The following is a 25841-nucleotide window of genomic DNA, read 5'->3' on the forward strand; positions in this document are numbered from 1 at the left end:
CAGGGGTGCCAGGGCTGTTCTACATCTCCAGCAGCAATTCTGTCCTTGGCCAGCACTGTCCTCCACCTCTGAAAGGGATCCCCAAACACCACAATCCCACTTTTCTCTTAGCCAAGACTCTTTTTAACTGTCCCTTAGTGCCAGGGACAGCTCTGGTTTCCTACAGAGCTTTCCATTACCAATCTCCTGAATCAGTGAGAGGAATTCTGCAAAATGAAGCTAAGAGAATCCTCCCTTTTTTCCTTCTCCACTTTCTCATTTGGCTGGCTTAAATGTTATCTGACACCCATTTAAAGCCCCCCTATTATGCAGAATGGTTCTACACAGAAACAGCATATTTAATCCTATTGGAATAGCAGCATTTCCATTAGAAAAACTAAATCCAAACACAAATACCATCTAACCACCAGCCCAGTGCTTGGTCCCTTTTCTGCAAAAAACTTTACATTTGAGGACTAGGAAGTAACAGTGGAATGCTTTCCTATTTCAAAGCTGTGTTTGACTTGTCAAACACCATCTCCCCTGCTGGCAGCCAAAACATCTCCCAGGATGGTTCTGCTCACCACTGTCCTGCCTGGTGCTCTCAGGTACAGCTGTGCTTTTGCTGCTTCCCTCTCCCAGCTTGTACCGGAGTCTCCAGGCAGTGATGGTCAGACTGCTTGAAGCAAAGAATTTTGGATTAATCATAAAGCTACCTTTAAAGTTGCATTTTTGTGCTTATTAGAAGCTGTCCTCATTTAACCAAGTTATTTGTTTATATGAAAGGAAACCAGGGTGGAATCCACTCACTAAAATCACCAGCGCTCTCTGGTGAACAGGAGCACAGAGTGACCACTCAGATGGACGTGGGGCTGTATTATTTGTACTAAAACTGATTCATTTTTTCTTTTTTTTTCCCTGTATGGTTGAAGAGTAAGACAAACTATTCATTCAGCCCTTTTATGCACCAAATAAACAATATTCAAGGTGAGTTTTGTTAACTGCTAAAATCCTCTGATGTAAAACTCAGAATTTAAGGACTTAAGTAATGAATGCTGTGAAGTTTTCCACTACACACAGAAGGAAACTACGAACCAAGTTTCTACCAAGCAAACAACAGGGTCCACAAAGGGAGACAGAAGAGTTGTGAAATAACAATTTGCATCCTTGTGCAGGGCTTTGCTCTGCAGCTACACAAACTGCAGTGGTAGATGGCCAATAGTGCACACAGGCAATTGCCCACAAACCTTTAGTGTGTGTGGCAAACAGAGTTTGTCTACACGTAGTTGAGCCCTCAAGGGGTTTTTGAAACTCCTGTTTTTAGAAAAGCTGATCTTTCCTTCTGAAGGCACTGTGACTGTTGTATGGCAACACCAAACCCCTCACCTTTTTTGGGTGCTCAGGCTCCTGCTGTGTAGTGTAAAATGGAAGTGGCTTCTCTTCCACGTGGAGCTGCCGGCGTGTTCCCCGGGTCTGGGGCCTGCCCAGGTAGCTGGATTGCTCCTCTTGCCCCATGTCCTCCTTCTGCTGCTCTGGCTTTAGGGAAGGCCTGGCCAAGGGAGCCCACTGAGGTACAGACAGTAACTGTGTTTGCTGAAAGGAATTCAGTGAGTTCAGAGTTAGGCCAGGTCCTGATCCAGCACTTGGAGGTGCCAGGCTTGGGGCAGCTCAGGCACTGCCCTCCTGGCACTTATGCCCTGGGCTGCCAGAGACTCAGGTTTCTCTTTGGAATACTGGAAGCCAGCAAGCCTCTGCCGGCTCCTGGAGTCTGTGACAGAGCCCGTGGCTCTTTCCCAGCCCTGTTTCTCCTCACCCACCCCACGAGATGGACATGGAGCTAATGAACAGGGAGAGCTGGGTGCTGCTGCCACCCCCAGATCCTCACCTGCTGCAGCTCTGCCTGGGGACGCCTCCTGCTCCGTGTGTTTGGCTTTCCTTTTTCCAGGAGCTGTGTGCCTTGGTTTTGATAGGCAGCTTCTTCACCTTGTGGCTTTTTTCCCTTCTGCTGAGCTGCTTTTGCTGGAGGCTTTGGGAGGCGAACCTGGGGTGCACAGTAAGCATTTTGTACGGTGAAAAAAAGCCCAGATTCACACAGAAAAAGAATTATCTTCACCATATATACACACCTTAAACAACTGCATCACTTTCCAAACAGGACTTACAGCAAAACCAAGTTTTCACTTAAAGTTCCAGAAGTGAAAATAAGTGGATTTACATCTGAAAATGACCATATTTCATCCTAATGAAATTACAGGTTGGTATTAATGCAATTGTTTTTTAGTCTGATTTCTACAAGATCAAGCAAGCAGTGACCTGGCTTTCCACCCACTTTCACCCCACTTTCCTTTCCCAACATCAGCACTTTCACTGTAAGAGGAAAAGCTGAAAATATTTATCCAGAGACAAAAACATGGTAAACAAATATGGGAATTAATGTAAATAATATTTTATCACCTATCTTTGGTGTGCCATTGGAACCAAGAATCAGGATATAGCCACTGCTACACTTTTGATGCCATCTCAAGATTAGACTCATATTCTACACAGGAGCAATATCCTAAAATCCATGCAGTCCTCTGCACATCATCAAGGAGCTGATGCTACAGGAGTCTCTGGTACAGGTGTTCATGGCTCTTCAGAAGGGAATTAACCCCAAATCCCCTCATTTCCTGGGTACCAAAGTGGTACAGGAGGAATCAGACCAGCTGGAGTCAGATCCTGCTCACAAGCAACAAGCGAGGAGACAGAGGCCTGTTTGCAGTGGCTCCCACTGTTCCAAGGTTCTCTCTTCAATGGGAGAAGTGTTTGGTGAAGAAAAGGAGAGAGGGAAAGGGAACACAGATGAAAAGAGTCAGGCCTAGGATCACTCCAGGCAGTGCCATGAAGAGATGCTTTGGGAAGAGCTGCCTGTCACCCAGCACTGTCAGGGCTGCAGCACCAAGTGCACCAGGCCACTGAAACATTGCATTTGCTGAAAATAGCAATAAATTTCAAGAGAGTTCAGTTACCTGCCCTCTCTACTTGTATTTAAGTACTCCTTAAATCCTTTGGATAACCTAAAATTGCCTTTCTGCAGCTGTTTAGCAGCAAATGCCTACAGGAAACTGGCTCGTGTCAGCAGCAGAACTGGCTGAAGGAACAGGCTGCAGTCATACACAGGTGATCCTGGTGTTCTCACTGCTCCAAGCAGTGAGACACTCAGCATTACAGATTTCCCTGAGAAAGTGCTGACAGGTGCCAAGATTTAGTAACACCCAGGCATTCCCCTGATCCTGTTCCTGGCCATCACACCCAATCCCACTGAGTCCTGCAGCACAGGAATGGTGACAACCATTCACTCCTCAGCCAGGGATTTTCCAGGGGGGTGTGACCTGCAAATATCCAGTGCTGCAGCAGCTCCTGCAGCCTGCAAGGTTGGAATCATCTTTTATGCTACAGACTGTCGAGCTTTTGTCCAGGCTTAAGAAGGAAACAGATTTACTATTTAGTGTCTGACTCTGAGAAATCAAAGACTGCTGTGAAACAGAGATCCAGCAGGATCAGCTGGAGATCAGTTAACAGCTACCTGATGCTCAGAGTCAGTTCACAAAACAGTGCAAACTTAAAAGAACTTCTCAAATGAGTGAGGGCACAGTGGTCACTGTCACAGCCACACAAGTCCAGTCACCAAAATAGCTTTTGGATTTGTTAAAAGAAAAAAGGGGTTAAAACCAGAAAAGTCAATAAAAGTGCTAAAGTAAGTATCTGTAATTACCAAGATCAAAACCCAGTACCTTTTCATTAAACATGAACTTTTGTTCTGCCTTCCACAATACGTAAATAGTGCTGACAATTGGTTTGTGAGGCACTTGCTACAATAAAGTCTAATTGTATCATGAGAGAAAGGTGACAATCAGGAGATCATGAAAAAATTACATATTCTCACTGGTGGTTAATTAGCCATGCAAAACCCCCTCAAACAGATATTCTCTTCTATTAGGAATGATTACTATGCAGGCCTACAGATGTCAATACCACAGTCATTCAAATACTTCTTTTCCTACTAATTGAAGGTTGTAAAGCTCTGGTGCCAAGGTTTTGCTTCCAAAGAGCTAATTTATGACTAGAAGGATATTTTATGTCTTCAGTTGCAGCAGCTACAAAACTCAGCAAATCAGAACCATCTGTGCACTGATACTTGAATCACCATTCATCTCGCAGCCTATCAGTCACATTAGTTTGCATCCTGCATTCTTGGCTCACGAACACTTGTGATGGTCCAAAGTTCACCAGGAATATTAAAAATGGATGGGACCCTGACCCTGCCTTATTGCACACGCCCCAGAGCCCCACACGGGGCTGCTGCACGCGGGCACTTCCACAGGAACAACGGCACTGACATTTCCCAGCAAAACTGCTAATTACCTCCCTCTCTGCTTAGGGAAGCTGGGCTTTATTAACTTACAGCACTGCAGGAAAATAGCACAGGAGAGCTGTGTCACTTGGAAAACCCTGTGCCAGTGCACACCAACAGCACAGCTAAAGTCACAGGAACATCTCCACACTGGGGCTGCAGGAGGGTAAAGGTAAATGACAAAGAACAGCCTGAAAGCAAGAAAATGAATTAAATGCTGGCACTAATAAAGGTAACTTTGCTTTTAATCTGGGACGAAGGAAAAACCTGGCATTCAGGCCTGTCTTCAAGATGTTAGTGAACAAAGTCCTTGACTTCCCCATTATCCTGAAAGTAAATCATTCTCCACAGACCTACTGCTTTGAAGTGAGAGCCTGTGGGTCAAAAGGACTCATGGCAGTTCTTCCTCCTTGAGGGTTGACATTCCACTTTTTAGCAAAGCCAGGGGAAACAGGAATTAACAAACATGGTGTATTTAAGGCAGAAGAACTGCTGTGTCAGTCTCATTTTGAGAGCTTTAACTATTTCCTCCTGTCCAAGAGGGAAGGCAAGAGGCAGGAGGTGTCAGGAGTGCTCCCAGAGCTGTCTCACTCACCCTGGACAGCTTGGCAGCGAGGTGATTCCGTGCGCACGCTGCTGCTGCTGCTGCTGTGGAAAATTCCAGGGGGCCGTCGTAGCGCATCCCGCTCGACTCCAGCCCATCCAGCAGGATCTTCTTCAGCACGTGATACTTGGGCTTCTCAGCATAAGCTAAGCCAGAAACAGAGGCCAGGAACTTGGCTATTTCACCTGCAGAGCAGATCAGAGTGTGAATTTCACTGAGTGCAACCCCAGAAGTTCAGAGAGGATCTCATTCCAACACGGATGCCAAACGAGACAACACAATTTCAGCTGAAGGCACACTCAAAACACAGAACTGACAATGTCTTGTCTTTTTGGGAGGAGAAAAGGAAAAGACAGACTTGGATAAACAAGCCAGACTTGAAGTGCTCCATCTCGTTATGTTCATGCACTAATTCCCACAGCACTGACAGCTATCCAAGGATAAAATTTAAAACATTGTACCAGCAAGGATTGATAGTTCTGTTTAAAAGAAGAAAGTCTTTGATAGATCACAATATCCCCTCAAATATTAATTACTCTGAACAGTATTATTTTAATCTGCATAAATACTATACTGGGAATGTTTTGGAAAAATACAATTTTTTTTTTTTTCTTCAAACACTACTATTGTTTTTCTGATTGCATCCCAAAACAGTCCAACAGCAGCAACATTTTTCCATCAAGTGGTTCAAAAAACAGGGAAACCATTGAATGGGCAGAAATAATGCTAGTAGGAAAAACATATGGGGGGTTCAAACTTTTCTTTCAGTTGAAGACCCAAGTGTATCCTAAAACTGGAGTGCTACACCAGATATTAGCATCTGGTCAAATCCCAGCAGGAAAGATTTATTAAATATGTATACACATCATGAATAAATTTCACCTAATACACACTGCATTCCAGTAATTCCAATACAAAAGTGCTAAGAAAATAAGGGAATAAATCAAAAATAGATACTGACCTTTGGTGTTTTCCCTGAGTTACTTTTGTATTTCAGGGAAGGAAGAAACAAGACAAGACAAACTGTGCATCCATTTGCTTTTTCAAACTCTGAGCAATGAGCAATAAACCTTTGGTAGACAGTTGCTTACTATTTCCATGCTAACAGCTACTTCTGTTTCCAAGATAGTCACTGCTTCCCAACACCTTGGATTACATATGGCCAGGATCCCTCATGTCACTCCATGGGATACAGCACAGACTGAGCAAGATTCTTTTTTTTTTCCAAAGACTTTGTTCAATTTGTGTTTCTTCCCTTCTCTTCTGCTCCCCCCCAGAGTCAGACACTGAGCTGTGTTTAGGAAGAGGCTGAAGAGCCAGAGGGTACAGGTGCAAGTACACTTACTGCAGCTGCTTCCAGGAGGATCCCACCTCAGCACTGAATCTGGGAGCTCATCCATAAGTCTGCAACAACACCAGAGTGCAACAGTTTAATGCGCTTTCGGAGCTGGTGATTCCTCATTTGGGATTTAGGAAGACAGCAAGTCTCAGCTCCAAAGGGAGTGGACCTCCAGGAGAGCCAATGATTCACAGGACTTCTTTTGAACCCACATCTCCCCTCACCAGCTCCATTTTTAACTCTTTGCACACAGCTGGTTTCACCAAGACCAGGCTGACACCTAAAACTGCACTTTAGGTTTTAATTTGTACATATTTTAAGCTTTCTAGAAGGAAAAACAAAAGCCCTTTGAGCCAAATGGCTTGTTCTGATTTCAGATTGATGATTCCAATTTCTATTTTGGAATTTAAGCAGCAGTTCTGCTCTGCTTTCCTATCATTTAGCATCAGCTCCCCTCTGCCATGGAGCACGTGGCTGCCAAAGTTACACCCAGGCACGGCAGGGCCACAAGGGGACAGGGAGGTCACATCACCCCATGTCCCACACACTTCATAAACAGCAGGGCCACAGGTGGAATTCCTGTCCATCCAGAAACAGCAAAGAAGCTCAGCATCAATTCCTAAAAACAGGAAAAACACCAGCCCTCATCTTGGGCAGTTCAGCACCCAGAGGAAGCTGAAAATTAAGACAGATAAGAGGGATAACCTGGGCAAGATACCTAATTCTAGGAATGCAATTCATTAGAATAAGAAGATATTTCTGATAAGTGGAATCTGTGTAATTTTCTGTGCATTTCTTTGAAGCCTCTTTTTGCTCAGCATCCTGGAAACATGAGCCATCCAAGGGTTAACAGAAAGGGAAGAGTCACTGGAGCAGCTTGATGGATTAAATTGATTTCCCATTGAATTGTATAAGTGTTACCTTGCAGGGGGCTGTGTAATGATCAGAACTTCTAAAGGAGAAATATTAAACACAGCAGAGGGTGTCAACATCCCCAGCTGCAGCCACCCTTCCCTGTCCCACACTGATTTCAGGGATCGGCCAGCCCCAGCAGGCACCTCTGCTGTGACCTGCCCTACTTCAAAGTCTGCTGCTCCTGCTATTGTGATGCTACAGCTCTGGGAAACTTTGCTGTGGAGCCTGCTACAGGTACCCTGTGCAGTTAACTCCCTCCTGTCCCAGCTGGGAGGGCAGAGGAAGAAAACACTGATGCACTGTTGCTCCAGTGAGCTCCAAGTCATGCCGGGAAAAAGGAAAGATTTTCACCAAGTTCCTTAGTGGTTTGGAATTTAATTGTTTGTAATGGCAGTAGGCTTATGTAACATTAAAAACCTACAGAATAACATCTGAAAAATAGTATCATATAGAAAGTTAAATAAATTGAGTGCACACGTGGAAAAACCTCCACGAGATGTTTGTACTATGGTCTCTGCAAAGCGCCCGTGAAGTTTAATGGAAGCACACAACAACCTTCTGTATGTGCACCAAGGCCCATGCTAATTCACAAATGATTTCTTGGTAAAAAAAGAGTATTGGAAAAATACACAGCAGACAAAATGCCTGTGTACTGTGCACTGGAATCCATCCTCTCCTCACAGCAGCACAGACATAAACATGCAAAGGAGCGCAGACATGCACATAAAGTTCCCATTTTAACTGCTTCCAACATCTCTCTTAATTAAGGAAAATTGCTTTAGCTTTCTCCTAAGGTGCTGTTCTACGGCATGCAAAGCTGTGTTTCCCAGAGCTGGGAAGCAGTGAGGATGCTGCAGGGCTCCAGGCTGGTGTGTCATGTGTGGGGAGGTTTTGTCCTTACTTTGTTTTCGCACTCTGGACAGCTACAGGGTCCTTGAGGTTCTGCTCCCAGGGCAGCTTCCCACACAGCCAGTGCAGCATGCAGTAGCCAAGGATTTCAAGGTCACCTCGCCTGGATGGGGCTAAAATGTGGGAAAGGGGGAGGGGGAAAGAGAAAAAAAAATACAATTAAGAATAGGAACCTCTTCTTAGGAAATAGAAAAGACTTTGATTGAACTGGTGCTGATGAAATATGAAGAAGCCAAATGGGCAAAGTGTTTTGTTTGTTCAGCTGTATTAGACCTGAACCGCCCCGGCATTTGGCCACAGGCCACAGACAGGCAGTGACTTGTTCCTGCTCAAGTGAGGGTCAGCTTCCTCACCTCCTCCAACTCCATCCTTCCTCAGTCTGGCCTGTCACATGGACTTGATCCCCATGGCCTCTGACATGATCCAGACAGCCCATAACTGAGTACCAACACTTTCTCAAAGAGCCAAGCAGTAAAACAAAGAAATAAATGTCTGCTGCTAAATTGCTAACACATGTTCCAGGAAGTCCATGGGGTCCACATTGGTCATGCAGGGACTCTGTGAGAGCAGACTAAACACTGATGGCCTTTCCTGTTCTCCCGTGGAGCCGTTTGAACTCGGATGCTGGGACAAAAGTGCCATCTAGTGTGCACTGCCTCACCAGAGCCTGCTCCCGGCTCCAGCAGCGCCTGCCGAGCTCTGCACTGCCCAAAGTGCACTCGCTGCTCAGCAAAGTCCTGAGTGAACTTCCCACTGCTGCTTCCAAAAGGGAACTTATTTCAGCAACAACTTACTCCCTGCACACCCCAGGCAGACACAAATACAGGAGACAAAATTAAAACAAAAATTAACTCTCTCTGAGCATCATCTACACAGATAAACTGAAGTTAAATCTTTCTAGGGAAAGAGGGAGGGGAAAAGTGCAATATCAACAGAATTGCTAGTGCTTGCTGCTACTCAGGGGAAACCAAACTTGCTAAAACTGAACAAGAAGGAGCAATGCAGGATTTCCTTGACTTGCAGCCTGCAGTTTGCACGTCAAAACCACATGGAATCTACAAAACCAGAAACTGCTTGTTGTGATTAAAGACAGACAGATGTAGAAGTAAATTTATGCTTTTCCAAAATGAATTTGTGCTTTCCAAGAAGGAAAGGAGAGTTCAGACTTGTTTGGCACTTTTTATCCAGTGTAAAGACCAGTAGCTGAGCACTGTTAATCCAGCTGTAAACAGATATCATATTTTATGAGCCTTCATTAAATAAATTCCAGAAAGTCACTCGGTGAACTTATCTTTTAATTTAAGAAGTCATCTGCTAAAAGCCACGGTGCCAACACATCATAACTGTCCCTCGCTGCTGTACACACATTACTGTAAAAGCAGCAGATTAGTTTTTATACATTTCCTATCTTAACTGCTCTTAGGCTCGGGATTATGAAAGGCCCTGGATCCGACACCGCTGCGCTGTCCCTTGGGCGTCGTTTGTTTCCTGCCCTGGATTCAGCAACGTCCTAATGCAAGACTTGGCTCCCATATTAAAATAAAAACACAATCTCTACCACTTGCTGTTCTGAAGTGATTTCTCTGGCCATAAATCTCCCAGTAACTGTGGAACAATTCCATTCACACACACGTGTTCACAACTCTTTTTGCCATTATGGCAATTCCAGATTCGATCCATATAAGCCAGCATTTTTGACTGCAGATCCTCTAATTTTCACAATGCCTTTCTGGCACCTGTTTGGGTGAGAGAGGCTACAGAAAGTGGCCTTTTGAGGAAAACTTTCAGAATTCCAATGAAAAGCTTTTTTCCACGGGGGGGATTCATTGATGTGCATCTATAAATAACAGCAAACCAATCAGATTTCAGAAGGTACCAAAAGAAAAGTCATTTTCTGACAAAACAGTCCCAGAGATTAAAGTTTCTTCACAGTTTGGCTGTGACTAATGATGTTCCCTCTCACCTGCAGCTCCTGGGACAAAGCAAAAGCCTTGGCTGACACCTGCCCAAAGGCACAGCAAGCACAGGGACACAAAAAGGTCCGTGGAGCCAAAGCACCTCTGCCCAGCAGCAGCAGGAAATGTCCCACAGGAGACAGTAAGTCAGTCCCCATCCCTCCATCTCCCAGGCCACCACAAGGGCTGCTGCATGCAGACATTTACATGGGGGTTCTGTAGAACCACTTGAAAATGTCAGCGTTTGATTCTTTGCTTGTACTTGCTTCTTTCCCTCTGCTCCATATAAGCGAAATCCCTCAAGCTTTGAAATCATTTAGATTCTTGTTAAAAAGTAATTGATTAATCTTTAACGAGTTACTATTATCTATGGACAATGGAATTATTAGATTTTCATGTCAAATTCAGCACTAACAGATAAATTTCAATGATATGTTTACTTGCAAAAATAAATCTGCTCCCACAATTGAAGATTACAGGAATTCTTGATAAACATCAATGGAGAGAAATCAATCTGCCTTCACTTTAAATATGACAGCCAGGTGAAAATAAAACAATTCTGCTTGATAACTTGTCACAGTTACAAGAGAGTACACTCCAACCAGTACTTATTTAAATCAAATTCTTACTTCTCTGCTAAAAAAACTTGCCTTTTTTTCTTCTTTTTTTAATAGATGTTCGATTTCTGCTTTTCTACTCACAGGATCTTTTTACTATTATTTTAGTCTCTCGTGAAATAGTATTTAATGGGAACATATTGGTGGTATTTTATTTCACAGTGTCTTTAAAGTTTAATTTTTTAATTTGGAGATTTAAGGCCTGATTCTGCTCTCAGTCCTGCCAAGATAAACCAGAAACAACTCCACTGAAGCTGATGAACTCACAACCACATCAATGAAATCAGAGTTTTAAATATACCACAAACATACTCAACACACAGGCACAGGCTCCAATAACTCAGAATAACTGAAGCAATTCACCTTAGAAGAAAATAGATGATTTATCTCTGTACACTGAATTTGGCAGCTATCTGCACTCTAATTTATATTCAGATTATTATTTCCAAATAGATCAGGGATATCACAACAGCCACAATATGCTCTCAAAACTCCACTGCTCCCAGGAACTCCTCTGAAACAAAAGTAAAAATGGGAGGTTTCTCTATGGCCTCTGTTTAGCTGATTTTCTCCAGCCTTTTGTAAAGATTTAACAATTGACATATGAAATATTTTCTTATTTTTAATTAGCACTGCTACGTGATAATTTCACTATTAGTGATTGTTTGGATTAGAAGCTTTTCATAAACATGAAAATCATTTGGATCATTTTGGTTGCTCATATTGCATGGATGGGCAGTGGCACCTCCAATTCTCACTGGCATTACAGGACACCAATTTATGGTAACTCACAAGCAAAGAGAACTCACACCACAGCCAGCAATGCAAAAGCCCTTAAAGGAAAGGAGGGTTAATCATGGTGAAAGGCAATTGTGATTAAAATGTATCATCACAAAGTGATAGAACTTAACCCAAGGCTGAGATGATTAAAAACCAGACAAATACAAGACTTGACAAAAATCACTGCTGCTATTAGGAGTAGGAGAATGAGAAGACAAAAAAACCCCAAAGCAGATAAGGAAGTGTTGCTTCCCCCTGGTCCTGGCCAGTCTGAGGAGCTCCTGCAGCAGGATGATGACCAATGGAATAGTGGGTGGCTCCACAGAAGAGCTTAGAGAAATACATTAAATTAATGATACATTTTAGTGCTTGGAGGCCATTCCACAGAGTTATCCAGCCTCAGACAGGGCAAAAGCCAGCCAGGAACCAGCTCTGCTCTCCTCAAACTGGCACAGTGCTCAAGGACTCCCTGACAATTACCACCACCATGGACTGCTGGAAAGAAAAACCCACAGCACCACCACAGCTCTTCCAGAGAAGCCAGCCTGTGACATGGCAGAGAGGGACACCTCCTGTGCCAGCCTGGGACGCTCTGTCCCAAACTGGGATCCTACAGACACTTGATGGGATGAATGGACATGGAACACACAGCAGAGCTGCCAGGAGGGAATCAGGACTGATGGAATGGGATGTGCTGAAAGAAAGAGGGTTGGGATTCTGCTCTGATGGGAGAAGTTCATGGAGTGGGAAGGCTGGGAGGTGCAGGGCAATGTCACCATGAGATCTGGTGGCAGGTACAACGGTGGTGGCAGGAGATGCCGGTACCTGGTCGGAAGCAAAAGGTTCCAGGCTTGCAGTAAGGACATGTGGCAGAAGTTTAACTCTTCTTTCACATCTGTGTGGCAGAAAAAAGAATCACAAAGGTAAGGGCCTGACAAGTGGGGGTGGGCAAGCAGCTGAGATTCACTACCTGCCTGAATTCCTGGAGTAGAGAACAACAGCCCTTCCCCAGGCACGGTCCTCAGATGTGACAGAGTTGTAAATGCTTCTCTCCTTATTTTTGCTGCTTCTGAACATTCCTGGCAGCTTCCAGAGGTGGCTGTAGAAGCCCATCCAATCTTTTGCTTGCTAGTGACTCTTCTTTCACTTAAAACCACCTCCTGCTCCTTCCTCTGCTGGGCACACATTTCTAATCCCAACTCTCAGGAACTAAACCATCTTTTTATTTATTTCCCACTGCAAAGTTCCACCCATTTTTTGCCAGACTGGTTATATTTTCCTTTTATTATTTAGGATTTACAGTTTGTCCTGTACGCAGTCTTTGGGAAACACATATCAAACTGCAGCAGATCAATAATTCATTTGACCGACAAAAAAAAAGAAAAAACTCCTGCAGGCTCCCTCTGAATCCTAACTATGCATGGACAGATGCCAAATCAACCTCTTGATCCAGAGGCACTCAGAGCTCTGTTCTCTGGAAGCAGGCTCCCAAAGAATGTGTTTCCAGGCATAGGTGTTTATATTCCTGCACATCCTTCCTCACAAAATGAACCCTGCACATATTTTAGTCAGCAGAACAGGAAAAATGGCCAAGCACTGAGCTGTGGTTTTAATACCACTGAACAGCTCTGCCTGAGCAGTGGGGAAAACCAGCACAGGGGCTGCAGGGCTTTCCCTGCCAGCAGCCCAAGGCTGGCACTGCCCTGGACAAAGCCAGTGTCTGATGGAGCTCAAGGAGCCCAAGGAGCTCATAACCCCCGTGAGGGGCACAGAGAAGCCTGCCCAAAGTCCCCACTCCTGGGGGAAGCAGCTTTTACTGCTGCAGATGTGGAGATCAGTCCTGCACAGACTTCAGTGGGGTCTCTACTGATGCAAGAGATGGCATCACTGCTCAGAGTTCCTGTGAAGTGCTGGGAGAAGGGAGAGGACTCAGCTTGGGATCGATGGCAAACACAAATATATGCTGGAGGGAATTCAGCATAGATACTTCATACTCTTATGTTCATCAATGATAGCAAATTAAAACTGGGCTTACACACTCAATGCACAGGACTGGAGTATTTAAAAGAACCTCAATATGTTAAGTGCAGTAAATCTCCAGAGAAATTAGGTATTGACTGCATGCCTCAGTGAGGAGAAAATCTACAAAAATCCATAGGAGCCATTGATCCAAATATTACTTTTTAACACTAACTACGTAACAACTTTTTAAATGTACACTGAGTACAGATATAATTCTCCTTAATTATCAATCAACAAACCAAAATGCAATACTGTTTATACAGGCTGGTCTTTAAAAATGAATACAGTGAGTACACTCCAATGAGACACTAAAACCAATGAGGCAGTTGTGCCCTAAGAAATCTGCATCAGAATAAAAAGGGTTTTAATTTCAAATACCCACACCCTGGCTGGGATGGGATCCTGCCACACATCCAGGAATGCTGATGGTGCAGGTTGGATCCTGTGCAGAGGCCAGCCTGGGCCTTACTTGGTTCCAGAACTCCAAACACAGCTCAAGGATGCAGCTCCACAGGAACAGCACATCCATCCCACCTGGCCTTTCCAGAGGCTGTCAGGAGAACACAGACCAATCCCAGCACCCCAGAGTGTTTCCCTGCAGTGGCCACTGGTAGGAACCTTCCTGGATCTCAGTGCACTGCACACTCTACACCTGGTGAGCTCCATGGAGGTCCTGGGGAATAACCTCCCATTAAATCTTCATTCAACCACAGAAACTCCAGCACTGACCTAAATTACTGGGAAGGGAATGCATTTGACTGGCTCTGTGCAAGGAGGGTATCAGCTCCAAGCATTGCCAAGAGGCACTTTTGAATCAAAACTTCAAATTCCCAATTTTGTTAAAGCTTCAGCATGTCCCTCAAATCACTGCGTGTATTCAGTAGCTGCTTCATGAACAAGTCAAAATGTTCTCATTTGTCTGGCTCAGCACAGCCACTGATGCTGCTCAGGGGGGCTGAGATACTTATGTTGCTACACACATGCAGGAAATGCCCTCTGGAAAGGATCTCATTTATATAAAATAATATTTAAAAATGAGAATTATGTTCCTGAAGCATTGAAATAACAAAGCCCTCCACTCTGAAAAGCTGGGTGACACCAGAATGAAGGCTGTCTCTGCACCTTCCATTTGCCCACAGTCTTTAAAGACTTTTCAGAACACCCCACCTCACTTTGTACAGGAGACTGTGCTGAGACTGCACCATGAGCAGGGAATCCAGGAGATGGCTGAGCAAAGAAACCCTTTGCCCCAGCTGCTGGAAGTCTTTCAGCATCCTAAGCCATGTCTGTGCCTCTCAGCCTCACACCAGGAGAGCAGGAACCCATTGCTGCGTTGTGCCAGCTGAACCCCTGCAATCTCCAACAGAAGTCCCTGCAGATGCAGATTTTCCTGGGATGTTGAGAGCTCTGCTGCAAGTGGGGAAACTCTGGCAGTTTGCTCTTCCTGATTCAGGCTGTTTGTCGTGGCTTAACCCCAGCCACCAATTAAAGTACCACACAAACATTCACACCCTCCCCCTCCCTGGAGGGACAGGGAAGAGAATCAGGGAAAAAAAGTTAAAATCCATGGGTTGAGATAACAACAGCTTAATACTTGAACTTAAAATTTTAAAAATAATAATAATGAAAAGGAAGGTAAAGAAAGGAACAAACCCCCTGAGAGAGAAGTGATGCACAACAGAACTGTTCAGCAGCACCTGAGCAGTGATTGGCCCCTCCTGGCCACCCCCCAGTTTATCCCTGTTATCCCAGTATGGAACATCCCTCTGGCCAGCTCAGCTGTCCTGGCCAGGTCCCTCACAGCTCCCTGGGCAGCTCCTCAGAGCCAGAGCACGGGGAACTCACCAGTCCTTGCCTGAAGGGAAGCCCTGCTCAGCACCAACTCCAGCATCCCTGTGCTGTCAGTGTCATTGTCACCCTAAACCCAACCACAGCACTGCACCAGCTGCTGGCATGGAATGAACTCTGTCCCACACAAAGGCAGGACACCACCACAAGGTCAGAGCTGGCATTCCATGTGAAGAGTTTGGATGCTCTGCAACATACCAGGTCCCACATCATGTTCTGCAGTCTCTTCTGGCAGGAGCAAAAAAAAAATCAGTGGATTTTCTGTTTGCAGCTATCAAGGAAACACTTTTCAAGTGTAAGGGGGGGGGTAAGCTCCCTCAAACTATCTGTCTGAACATTTTGTTTTGTGGAGTCCTCTGGTTTTAACCAATTCCACCACATTTAGCTCTTTGAGGAGGTTATCCAAGACACAGATTGCAAAACTTACCTCAGGCTTCCTCTGCCTGTAAAGTTTCCCTGCACTTTCAAATAGAAGGAATTCTCTGTCCTGTAACCACATACCCATCCACAAACACTACCAAACTGGCTGCTATAACTACCCAACAGCCAAATCACAAATATCCCAGCTTCCACCTACCCTTCAAAGAGCATCCACATCGAATACCAATGTACAGCCACACCACTCACTCTACCAGCAAAGCAGGCAGAGTCAGCTCTCCAGAAAGCAGCCTGCAAGCTTGGGAGGGCCACAAGAGTCCAAAACAGATGCTCTCCTCACCACAAAATATTTTCTAGCAGGTGAAATGGTGCAGTTGTCTTAGCAGGAAATACTTGCCAGTCTTATTTCATTTTTCCTAATGACCAGAGTTAAACGACTGCAGGTTTTAACAGCTCCAGCAAATTATCAAGAACCTTTACATTACATGGTCAATGGTCCTTTTAATAGAAAAAGCAATAATATACAGTTGTTTGTGCGAACTAAAACTCGTTAGAAAGTATTAGTTTAAGGTAACAGTTCAGCAGCTATTAACAAGCACAAATTCCTGCAGTTATCACTGGTGACACTGATGCTCACCAAGCTGGCAGCAGCAAACCATCCCTCCTGCTTGAGCTGATCTTGGGGGTGAAGAAGGGGAAAGGGGAAAGAAAAGTTAACAAAAACACTCTTTTGTAGCAAGAGTCAAAGTTTTTCAATAATCACCATTTTTTTCACTAGCATAACATTAGAATTGACTTTTTGTCTTGCTGACATAGCAACTAAGAAAGTTGTGTTGCATTGACCATATTGATTGTGAACAATGCAGCCATCAGTGGGACTTTACACCATATATTTTCAATATTGACCTCCCAGTCCCTTCTCCATGGCTCTATGGGTCTGCTATTGGATTTGGACTGCAGCGTAATAAACAGCTAAGGTTTAATTAATGGTAAATGAATACAAGACATAGGTTATGACTTTAACTAATTAGGGAATTGTTGAATTAAGTCTGCCTTGGAATGCAAGGCAGTACAATCAATATCCAATAAAAGGACTATGTATGTAATTTACCTGCAAATGTGTTTCCAATACCATCAAAGTGAGTTTAAATAAGTAAGATATATGAAAGGCTACTGGAAAAAGATTTCAAAAAGTTAACACTTTATGGCTTGAGAAAAGGTTTTTCTCCTTGCAGAAGGAATGTCATCTTGAAATACCCTCCCATAACACAGATGGTGACACTCAGCCACAGCTCTCCCTAAAGGACAGTGCAGGCTCCAAACCCTTTTCCTTGACAATGCAGCATTAGCAAATCCTGCCTCTGCAGGGCACAGCGAGCACAAACCAGCCCTCCCAACATAAACCAGTGAAGTTTGATGCTGAGCTCTTCTCAGGGCTGTCCTGGGCTGTCCAGTGCTGTGTGTGCAGAGCTTCCCAGGGCTGGTCCTGCTGCCCTTCCCCCAGCCCTGGGGAAGCATTCCCAGGCACACGAGGAGGTCACCACACCAGGGGCTGAGCAATCCCCAACACTGCTTCTCCTGTGTACAGCAGCACTCACAGCCTGATTACTCATTCTGTAATCACTCATCTGAAATAAAAAAAAGAAACCTACCTACTCCCTTGTGGGCATCTATGCTGGTAAACTCTATTGTCCCATTATGGCCCTTCCTAGGATTTTCCTGATACTGTTTGTGGTTCCCATTGGGACAATATCTGTAGCAAAGTCCATAATCTGCAAGATAAACCTGGAAGACATGAACAGACAAATGAATAATGCTTTTGTCCTTTGAAAGTATAACCTTTATAATTAAGTCTTAAGAAACTGATAGGTTAAGGACAGCCTTAGATCTAAATTTTATTAAACCAAATGGTGCCTCAGGATAAAATATGTACAACTGGGGGCTATAACAGCTGCCCTCCCCATTTAAATCCTTCCACTACTATACTCTTTTCTTATTTCAGAGTCGAGCAGGATTTCAGTCATTTCATTTTGTTCCTGAGCTCTCTGCTCTCCAGGTGGGCATCCAGACATCATAAACTGCAATATGCCTTTCATGCAGCCTCACGTTGCTTATGGGACCCCTTCCTCCCCTCACTTCAGCAGGCACACTCCCTCCCTTCCCCATTTGGGTTTTCCAGCAGCTGAGACTCCTCCAATTCAACTCTTCTGTGCACCTTCAAGGCAGAGGAAGAGGCAGCAGCTTCCCCAGCTGGACTGGACTGGGGCTCCTGGGCACTGGGCCACCTGTAATCCAGCTCTTTGGAATGCCACTGTCACTAACTTCCTACATCAACTATTCAAAGTAGGCTAAAACAAAGCAAACCAGCCCTCCCCAACCCAGTAAACCCAGTAAACTGAATTTAGAAAGCATTTTAAAAAGCCACATAACCAAACTGTGGTCTCTCAGTTACTCTGAAGCAAATACATGGGGTTAAATCAATGTAAGAGAAAAAACAGTTGGCCCAAATTGTGTGTACTGCAATAGTGCCACAATCAGCATTCCATCCACGGACTTTTGGGGCAAAAGCTGAAAATCATCTGAAGGCATAGAGATCACTGCAACTAAATCTTATTATATGATAAAGAAAAACATCTTATTTGAACGTTAGTTTAGTTTCCTCTTTGGCTACAAAACAGTTTATCCTAAAAAAGTCTAAAACAAACTTTCCTGGCACTCACTTGGTATTTAATTATGTCAGTCCTGGAAACGGCAAAAACAAACAAACAAAAAATCCTCAAGAAAATGTAACACATTACTTTGTAGCACATTCTGTTCAACTTCTGATTCCTGTTTGTGCTGCAGGCAGCTTCAAATCCTGGGATTGCTGGTCTCTTGGTTTTACTGTTTCTGCTGCAGGATCTGAGCTTATCTGGAGCGTGTAAGCCGGGCTGCAGCCCTCACTTCCTGCAGGGGGGTGGCTTTTAAGATTATTGATGATGTTTCTCACCTGACAGCCCAGCCAAACTGAGATACAAGATCAAAGACCAGAGGCATGGATGGCTACAAAATCTGGGACAGGGCATCAGCTTGGTCGGGCTGACTGATTTGATTTTCTCCTGCATCCGTTCTCTGGTGCATTCCTGATGCTCTGGTGCTGCCCTAACTGAGCCCACAGCCAGAGAACTCACTCAAATTACCCTAAAAACCAAGTTCTGTGAGTCTGTTGCCTCCTTTGTGGGCTGGGAAGGAGAGAGGAGCCTAGGAGGTGCATTCTTCCAGACTCAGTGCTGTGCTTTGTGTTCTCCTTGACTACAGGTTTCTGACATAGACAGGAAGATAAAATACCTTTAAAAATTAAGGCTATGCCTACATTAAAGTAAGACTTCAACTTAGGAAAGAAAATACACCCACAGCACCTGTGGCAGCTCTCTGGTTTGGGCTGGGCATGCCAGCTTATGTGATAGAGACTCCCATGTGACAGCCCAGCCTTGGTGATCTTTCAAACTATACCAACACCAGGCCACCCAGAAAGCAGCCACAAATATTTGCTAGTCAAACTTAACCCCCCACCACAGTCACTTTGTAATTTTTTATTTTTAAGGTAGCTCCATAATGCAGCACATTTTTAACCAATGGATTTGCATAAAACACCTTCAGTAGCCATATCAGCAGAGCAGTTTTCAATTTATACTGAAAACACCCTAGAAGTGAGAAGGAACTTTAGGTTTCCTGCACTGACTGAAGATGGAAAGACCTGGAAATAAAGAAGCAACTGCTTCCTAAAGCCACTCATATGCAGGGTGATCCTGACAGCAGTTCTCCTCAAAAGTTGGCCATGAGTGTACCAGGTCAGGTTCTTTCTAGCTGGGCCATTTATCACTTCCTTAATTTTCACATCAGATTTTGTCCACAAACATGGCAGCCCCTCAAGGCAAAGCCTCTTGGCCACCAACAAAAATCAATCCCCTTCAGCTTGTACAAAACCAGCAAGGCACTGTTACAACCTTGCCACAACCATTATCAGAATGACTGTGTTATTTTAAATTACCATTAATTTCATTTCATCAATTCTCATTATAACCCTTTCATCATTAAAAAGATATATAGTTCTTTATAGCTAGTTGTCACTTTTTGATAATGTAATACTGCATGCCCTTCCAAATTTGCTCAGAACATGGTAGAGGTAGCTCATTTAGAGTTTATAGTTGTTGTGGATTTTTTAAGGGTGTGGGAAAGGGGAAAAGCAGATGAGTGTTAGAGAATACTGGCAAAAATTAAGGCAGTTTTAGTATGGGTTTCAATACCATAAATATTTTTTATCTGCATGCTTTTTTTGGGGAAAAAACAAAAAAAAGAACAAAACAGAGTAGAGCAACCAAGACAAACAGGACACTGGAACAAGAAAAGATGCTGTGGATTATGAAAATGTAGCAGGGAAAAGCCCAGAACAGCTGGGTTTAGCTGTGGCACAGTGTACACTCCTTCCCACTCACTTATTTTAACTCTTGTTTTTGTTCAGGTTTCTCTTCTTTACATAGTAGCCCTGTCTGCACCAGGCTCTGCAGTGCTCAGCACGGTCTGTCATTAATAGATTTTTGTTCCCAACCATGAGCCAGATTTCTAAAGTCTTCACCTTTAATTCCATGCACACATAAATGTGCTCTTGGTCAAGTGAATCATCACAGGCACAAATAATTATTTGTGAGCATGAGAAGCCAGCCACAGTTTCAGCCATTCCCTGCCCTTTCTGTGCACGACTCCCTCACAGTGCTTGGTGTCTGAAGTGCTAAATATCTGCTAAACACACACAATTCTTACAACCTGGACCCATGATGATATTTATTTGCACTGAGCTGGGCAGTTATTAGCCTGGCCCTCTGGATTCTCGTGGTATTCCCTTTATCTTGAAGGACAGAGCAGGAGATTTATTGCTGGAAGGATGAAGTACAGTGATTTTCTCTGTTTCCATTCCTAGTTTACGTCATGCCTGTAAATAATTAAGTAGATACCTGCTAATAAGAGGCAGATTGGTTGCTAATGGCCAGAGTGCTGTCAGGTTCAGCTGGGCACTGGGCTACAAGAAGGGTAAAGGCAGACTCAGGTCCATGGTGGTTACCAGCAGAGAGAGGGGAAGGGGCACAGGGCATCTCTGCCCTGAAGGAGAACAGAGAAGATCTGATTTTTTCTCAATTCGCCTGCACTTCAGCAAGTCTGTCCCAGTGGGCTAAAAAGCAGGAATCATGATGATTCACCTCACAATGAAAAACAGCTTGAAGTCAGAATTGCTTTCATGCAACTTTTTCCCAAAAGATCAATGCATGATTTCTGTATCTTCTGAAACAATTTTGTATTTTTCTATCTCTGATAATCAAGTCAGAGTTCTATAATGTAACTGACTTGGTCTAAGAAAGACTTAAAATCAGGACTGAGGTGCACATACCATTAAAATTCCCAGCTTTTAAACCCAAACTTGAGTCTGCAACATGTCTGCCTATAAAATCCATGGGGAAAAATGCTACAAGGTGATTGCAGGAGGCGCTCTCTCAAATCTCATTTATTTAAAGTGCAGATTTTAAGCTCTTGTCTGGTGACCACTTGCCCCTCTTATTAGCATCACCATTTAAATGAGATGAGTGGATTTAAATTTCTTTCAGAGTCCATCAATGCTGCTTGTTCTGCTTTATCATACAGTTAGGACCATGCAATGAGTCATCTTTAACTCTCCCCAGCCCTGAGACTGCTTCACCTGTAATTGATAGTTCTGATGACTTCAAGTTTCCTTTGAGGCCTGTGTGAGATTCATGGGCTGTGCAGTCCCTCAGTGCTGCTCTGGCAGTCCCTGCTCAGAGCCACTGAGTGCAGAATTGATCCTGTGACCTGGAACTCAGGGATGGCCCTGCTGCCCCTGTGAGCACATCTGCAGCTCTCTCAGGGCACTCACTGGAGCCTCTCCCCGTTTCTAACCACCATCTGGAGGTCACACACTGACAGCACCTTGACTTTATTTGTTTCTCTGCCGTGCCACAGAAAGCAGGGGAGAGCAGTATGGATTTCACATGCCCTTTGAGAAAGGGGACTCTTATTTACAGAAGAGAGAGACCAGCAGCAGGAAGTTTAACACAGGAAAATTGCATTTTTTTCTATCATTTAGTGACTGTTGATGTGTGTTCCTAGATGCAAATTTGTCACTGACTTTCTGCAGTTGCAAAAAAAGATAGAATTCAGTATAAAGGTACACCTGCTTCTTTGAACAGAGATTCATCTCTCTTTATCAAAACAGAATATGGAATTATATTTTGAATAGAGATTAATATTATTTTTAAGAGATGAGTTCTTGGTTTCTTTTAAAAACAAGTTTCTTTAATTCTATACTTACAACATTCTACACTTACAATATATTTTCTCTTAAAATCCTAGACCCTAAAGAGAAAGAACCCACTGGCATTAAAATTTAGAAAAATCTCATAACAGAAATCATTAGGTCAGGCAGTTTTATTATGCCAACTCCCACTGGAGCTAGAGAAGCCCCTGGGCTTGTACTCCTGAGTTGGAGCTTGCCACAGGCTAGATGCTCTCACTCCCTATTTATGAGATTATGTTGATCATTTTACATTAAAAAAAAAAAAAAACAACCAAGACCAAGGCAATTGAGTTATTCACTGGGTTGGCAGAGTGAGAAAGGTGGCACAAACATTTCACACATACAGGAATGAAAATTTAGTTCCTACCATAGAAATGCAAGCAAATATTAGAAATTCTCCTCATTAGCACTTCTGAACTAGAATGGGAACTTCTTAAAAAGTCTTATAGAATAATTTCAATGGAACAGAAATTTTGGTGAAACAAAATTCTGCAGCAAACCTCCCAGCAGTGATGTACACTTTGCACATGTTGAGTTAGGAGCTACTCAAACTGGAGCATCTACTGATTTCTTTTATTTAATAAACTCTAGAAAATAAACACTAAAACCTCTGTCCAGTAACTCACAAGTACCTTACTTTTAACCTGTCAATGAATTTACTATCATTAAAGCAAATTACAAGTACAGCACAGTCTTCATACAAATAACACATGAAACAAATCAGAAAATCACCCAGCAACCTGCCCAATTCCAAGTCAGCTCTAAGTCTTAACATTTTATGATTACTGGAAGTGGACAATTCCAAAGTGATTGCAATTTCAAAAAACAGCAGCATTTCTGCTCTCATAAAAATATACAATAGCCAAGACAAAAGAAAAGTCATTTGAGTTATGCTAATGGTTGCAGATCAATTTGGCTCTAAAGAGCCTTCTCCTCTGGATTCAGCAGAACACCATAAACTGTGATTATGCACTGGCTGCTCCCACTGTATAAACCAGGGTTGTCTTAAACAGCCATGCTGTGTTTCAAATGATGTCTTTCAGAAAGCTGACAAGTTAAATTTGACTCAGCCATTTAAGTTGAAGCTTTTAAAAAGAGCAGATATACTCAAATGTTCACCTCCAATGGCAGTGAGCTGCTTTGCAAGATCTGGTTCTTTATCACAGCAGCAGAGAAACCAAAATTGAAAGAAGTATTGCTTACAGCTAATTATATTTAAGTGAAGTTGGAAATGTCCTTTTTTTCCTAAATGATTTTTTTCCAATTAAAAAAGCATACTTAGATTTTATTACCTGAAGAAAATAAAGACATCAGAAGAGCACATGGAATACGACAGGACCAAAAGATTTGTTTTAAAACATTTCACCCAAACACTTCCATTTCAAGGCTGGCTTCAGAGTGCTAGAGAACAGCAACTTTAATCCTACTTACCTGTTCTATCCACTACAGTGAGCAGGACAGGAGAGTTAGGGCATGGAAACAATTCATGGCAATATTAGAAATCTAGAATTTCCCAGAATGAAAGTACAATAGGCCACATCCAATCCTTTACTGGTATAACCTAGAGCAGCAATTAGGTCCCACAATTTATCCTCTTCATTAGTTTACTCATCCATAGCACTATCCCAGTCAGCAGAACACAGAAGGAACAAAGCCCAGCTTTGTCCTGCTTCTTTCACAGCCTTCAAGCTCCGCAGAGCCACTCTCAGATCTGCTCTGAGGGGATGTGAATGTTCATGCATAAATTCCTTTTAATATGTGAATTGGGAAAGCAAAACATTTGCAAAACTTAAAACTTTTCAATGGTTATAAACACAGTAAAAGTGTAGCTAAGTAAACATGCTCACCTCGTGTGGATTGCTGTAGCCCAGCAGAAGATTTGCTGCTTTAATGTCCCCATGGACATACTCATTTTCATGTATGTACTCCAAAGTATCCAACTAGGAAAGAGTTCAGAACAGAGGACAGAACATCATCATCATCTTCTCCACTCTGCCCCCAAATATTTCTCATTTAGACAGAGGAACCAAGGGCTACACAGACTGAGCTGACAAATTTTGCTGGGACTAATGATGGCAAAGCAGAAACAAGCCATACTCTGCTTGAGATATCCCTGTGGAACTCCCTGAGTACCAGCTTCTAAATCACAGAGCCAGAAGGAAACCAGTACTTTACAAACACCAGAGGAGATGCTGAGAACACCAAGCTCTTGGAAAGATCACATTCCATCAGCTCTAAAGGTCTGGCATACACTTGATCCTGCCAGTTATTACATGACCAGCATCTCATGTCACAGCCCCCTGCATCAACACCTCCAGCTCCTCTAATTATTAAAAAATACATTTGCACTTGGCAACTCATCCAAAGGACAAGCCAATCCTGACTTTTGGAGTGTTACAAGTTTATCAATTATGTGACTATGAAAGCTCTTCAATTAAAAAAAAAAAAAAAATTTAGGTTAAAGAGATGCTTTGGATGCATCCAGTCTAAGAGTTCCTCATCTCTAACTTAAGACCATTGCCTCTACTCCACTCTCTATCCACCTGAGCTCAGCAATAGCATAGTTTCACAACATAAATATTCAGTATTCACAGTTTCACAACAAAAATCATATTACAAAGGAGCAAGTATGTAACTTTCTGTTGGGATGTGCCAGTGACACCCATCTGAGAACAAAACTGGTATTTGCAGACTGGCCAAATCCTGGCCTGTATAATCAGTGTGTTCAGCAAACACAGTGAAAATTTGGCATTCAGGCATGCAATTGTGAACTTTGACAAATATGGATGTCTAATACAATACCCTTCAGACACTGAAAAAAAATCAATACATGCTGAAACATGAGAATTGGCTTACACATCCCAGTCTAGACACACAGGTTGAAGTGGATGGTCTGTGCTTTAACCCATTAGAAAAAAAATTGGTTTGACCAAATTTCAGTCTGTATGGGAGTCTTGATTTTCCACTAAATACCTTTTTCCTTAAAAAACCCCAGAGAAATAAGAAAATACACAGCATTTACACATTTAAGTCTAAACTCAGCAGCCACCTAAAGGAGCTGTATTAGCAGGATAATTCTCTAGTTGAACTCAGCAAATTTGAGACACAGCAATTTCCTCTCTCTGTGCATACCATCCGTGCCCCAAGTTGCAGAACAATCTCCTTCTTAAACCTGCTGCCACAATCTTCAAAGATTCTTTGGAGGTCTTGCCCCAGTCTCTCCATGACCATGAACCTGTAGCTATGAGGAAATGCAGAAAAGGGAGGAATCCTTTAAGACATGACTGCAAGTTTGAGTTAGATTGAAAGGACTAAATCTCCACTTTTGAAAATGGGTCATCAGTCAGTCTGAGGCTTAATTACCATTTATCTCATTACCTTTTTCCCTTGTACTCAGCCAGGCCTGATCCCCAAAACACTGGAATTCCTAAACATCTTATTTTTTTGAGATTCATCCATTTTCTTACTGCAATAACAAGAAGACCATAACATTGGGTTAAAGGCAGCTGGGAACTCTAGGTTTGGGGTGTTTTCTCTGTCCTAGGGCTGGCCTGTCTCTGGAGTCCATTCCTTGGTGTACAGACAATAAATGTGGCCCTGTTCTGGCTGCTTGGCTTCTGTTCTCTCCTCTGACCAGAAAGGACAAGGCCAAGACCCAAATAACAAAACCTACAGCAATCCAGAAGTGCCACTGCATGAGCTGGCACTGGTTCTGGCTTTCAAGCTCTAAAGCAACAGTTGTTAAGAAAAGTAGTTAAA

At 43.3% G+C, this 25841-nt stretch overlaps 1 protein-coding gene across 6 annotated transcripts in view; it reads right to left on the reverse strand.

Annotated features, from left to right (window-relative positions):
* Positions 1 to 25841, reverse strand: part of VRK2 (VRK serine/threonine kinase 2) — a 38779-nt gene that overhangs the window by 967 nt on the left and 11971 nt on the right. For 5 of the 6 annotated variants that reach the window (XM_059468923.1, XM_059468921.1, XM_059468924.1 and 2 more), the window contains 9 exons: positions 25461 to 25548; positions 25215 to 25323; positions 23930 to 24022; positions 17392 to 17524; positions 8132 to 8252; positions 6322 to 6380; positions 4968 to 5161; positions 1865 to 2020; positions 1366 to 1572 (listed from right to left, as the gene is read on the reverse strand). In XM_059468923.1, the coding sequence (XP_059324906.1) occupies positions 1366 to 1572; positions 1865 to 2020; positions 4968 to 5161; positions 6322 to 6380; positions 8132 to 8252; positions 17392 to 17524; positions 23930 to 24022; positions 25215 to 25323; positions 25461 to 25548 (1160 nt within the window). Of the gene's footprint in view, positions 1 to 563; positions 656 to 1365; positions 1573 to 1864; positions 2021 to 4967; positions 5162 to 6321; positions 6381 to 8131; positions 8253 to 17391; positions 17525 to 23929; positions 24023 to 25214; positions 25324 to 25460; positions 25549 to 25841 lie in introns of all 6 variants that reach the window. The other variant, XM_059468925.1, reaches the window with a different exon arrangement.

This window comes from Ammospiza nelsoni, chromosome 3 (assembly GCF_027579445.1).
Source record: "Ammospiza nelsoni isolate bAmmNel1 chromosome 3, bAmmNel1.pri, whole genome shotgun sequence".
Taxonomy (NCBI): Eukaryota; Metazoa; Chordata; class Aves; order Passeriformes; family Passerellidae; genus Ammospiza; species Ammospiza nelsoni.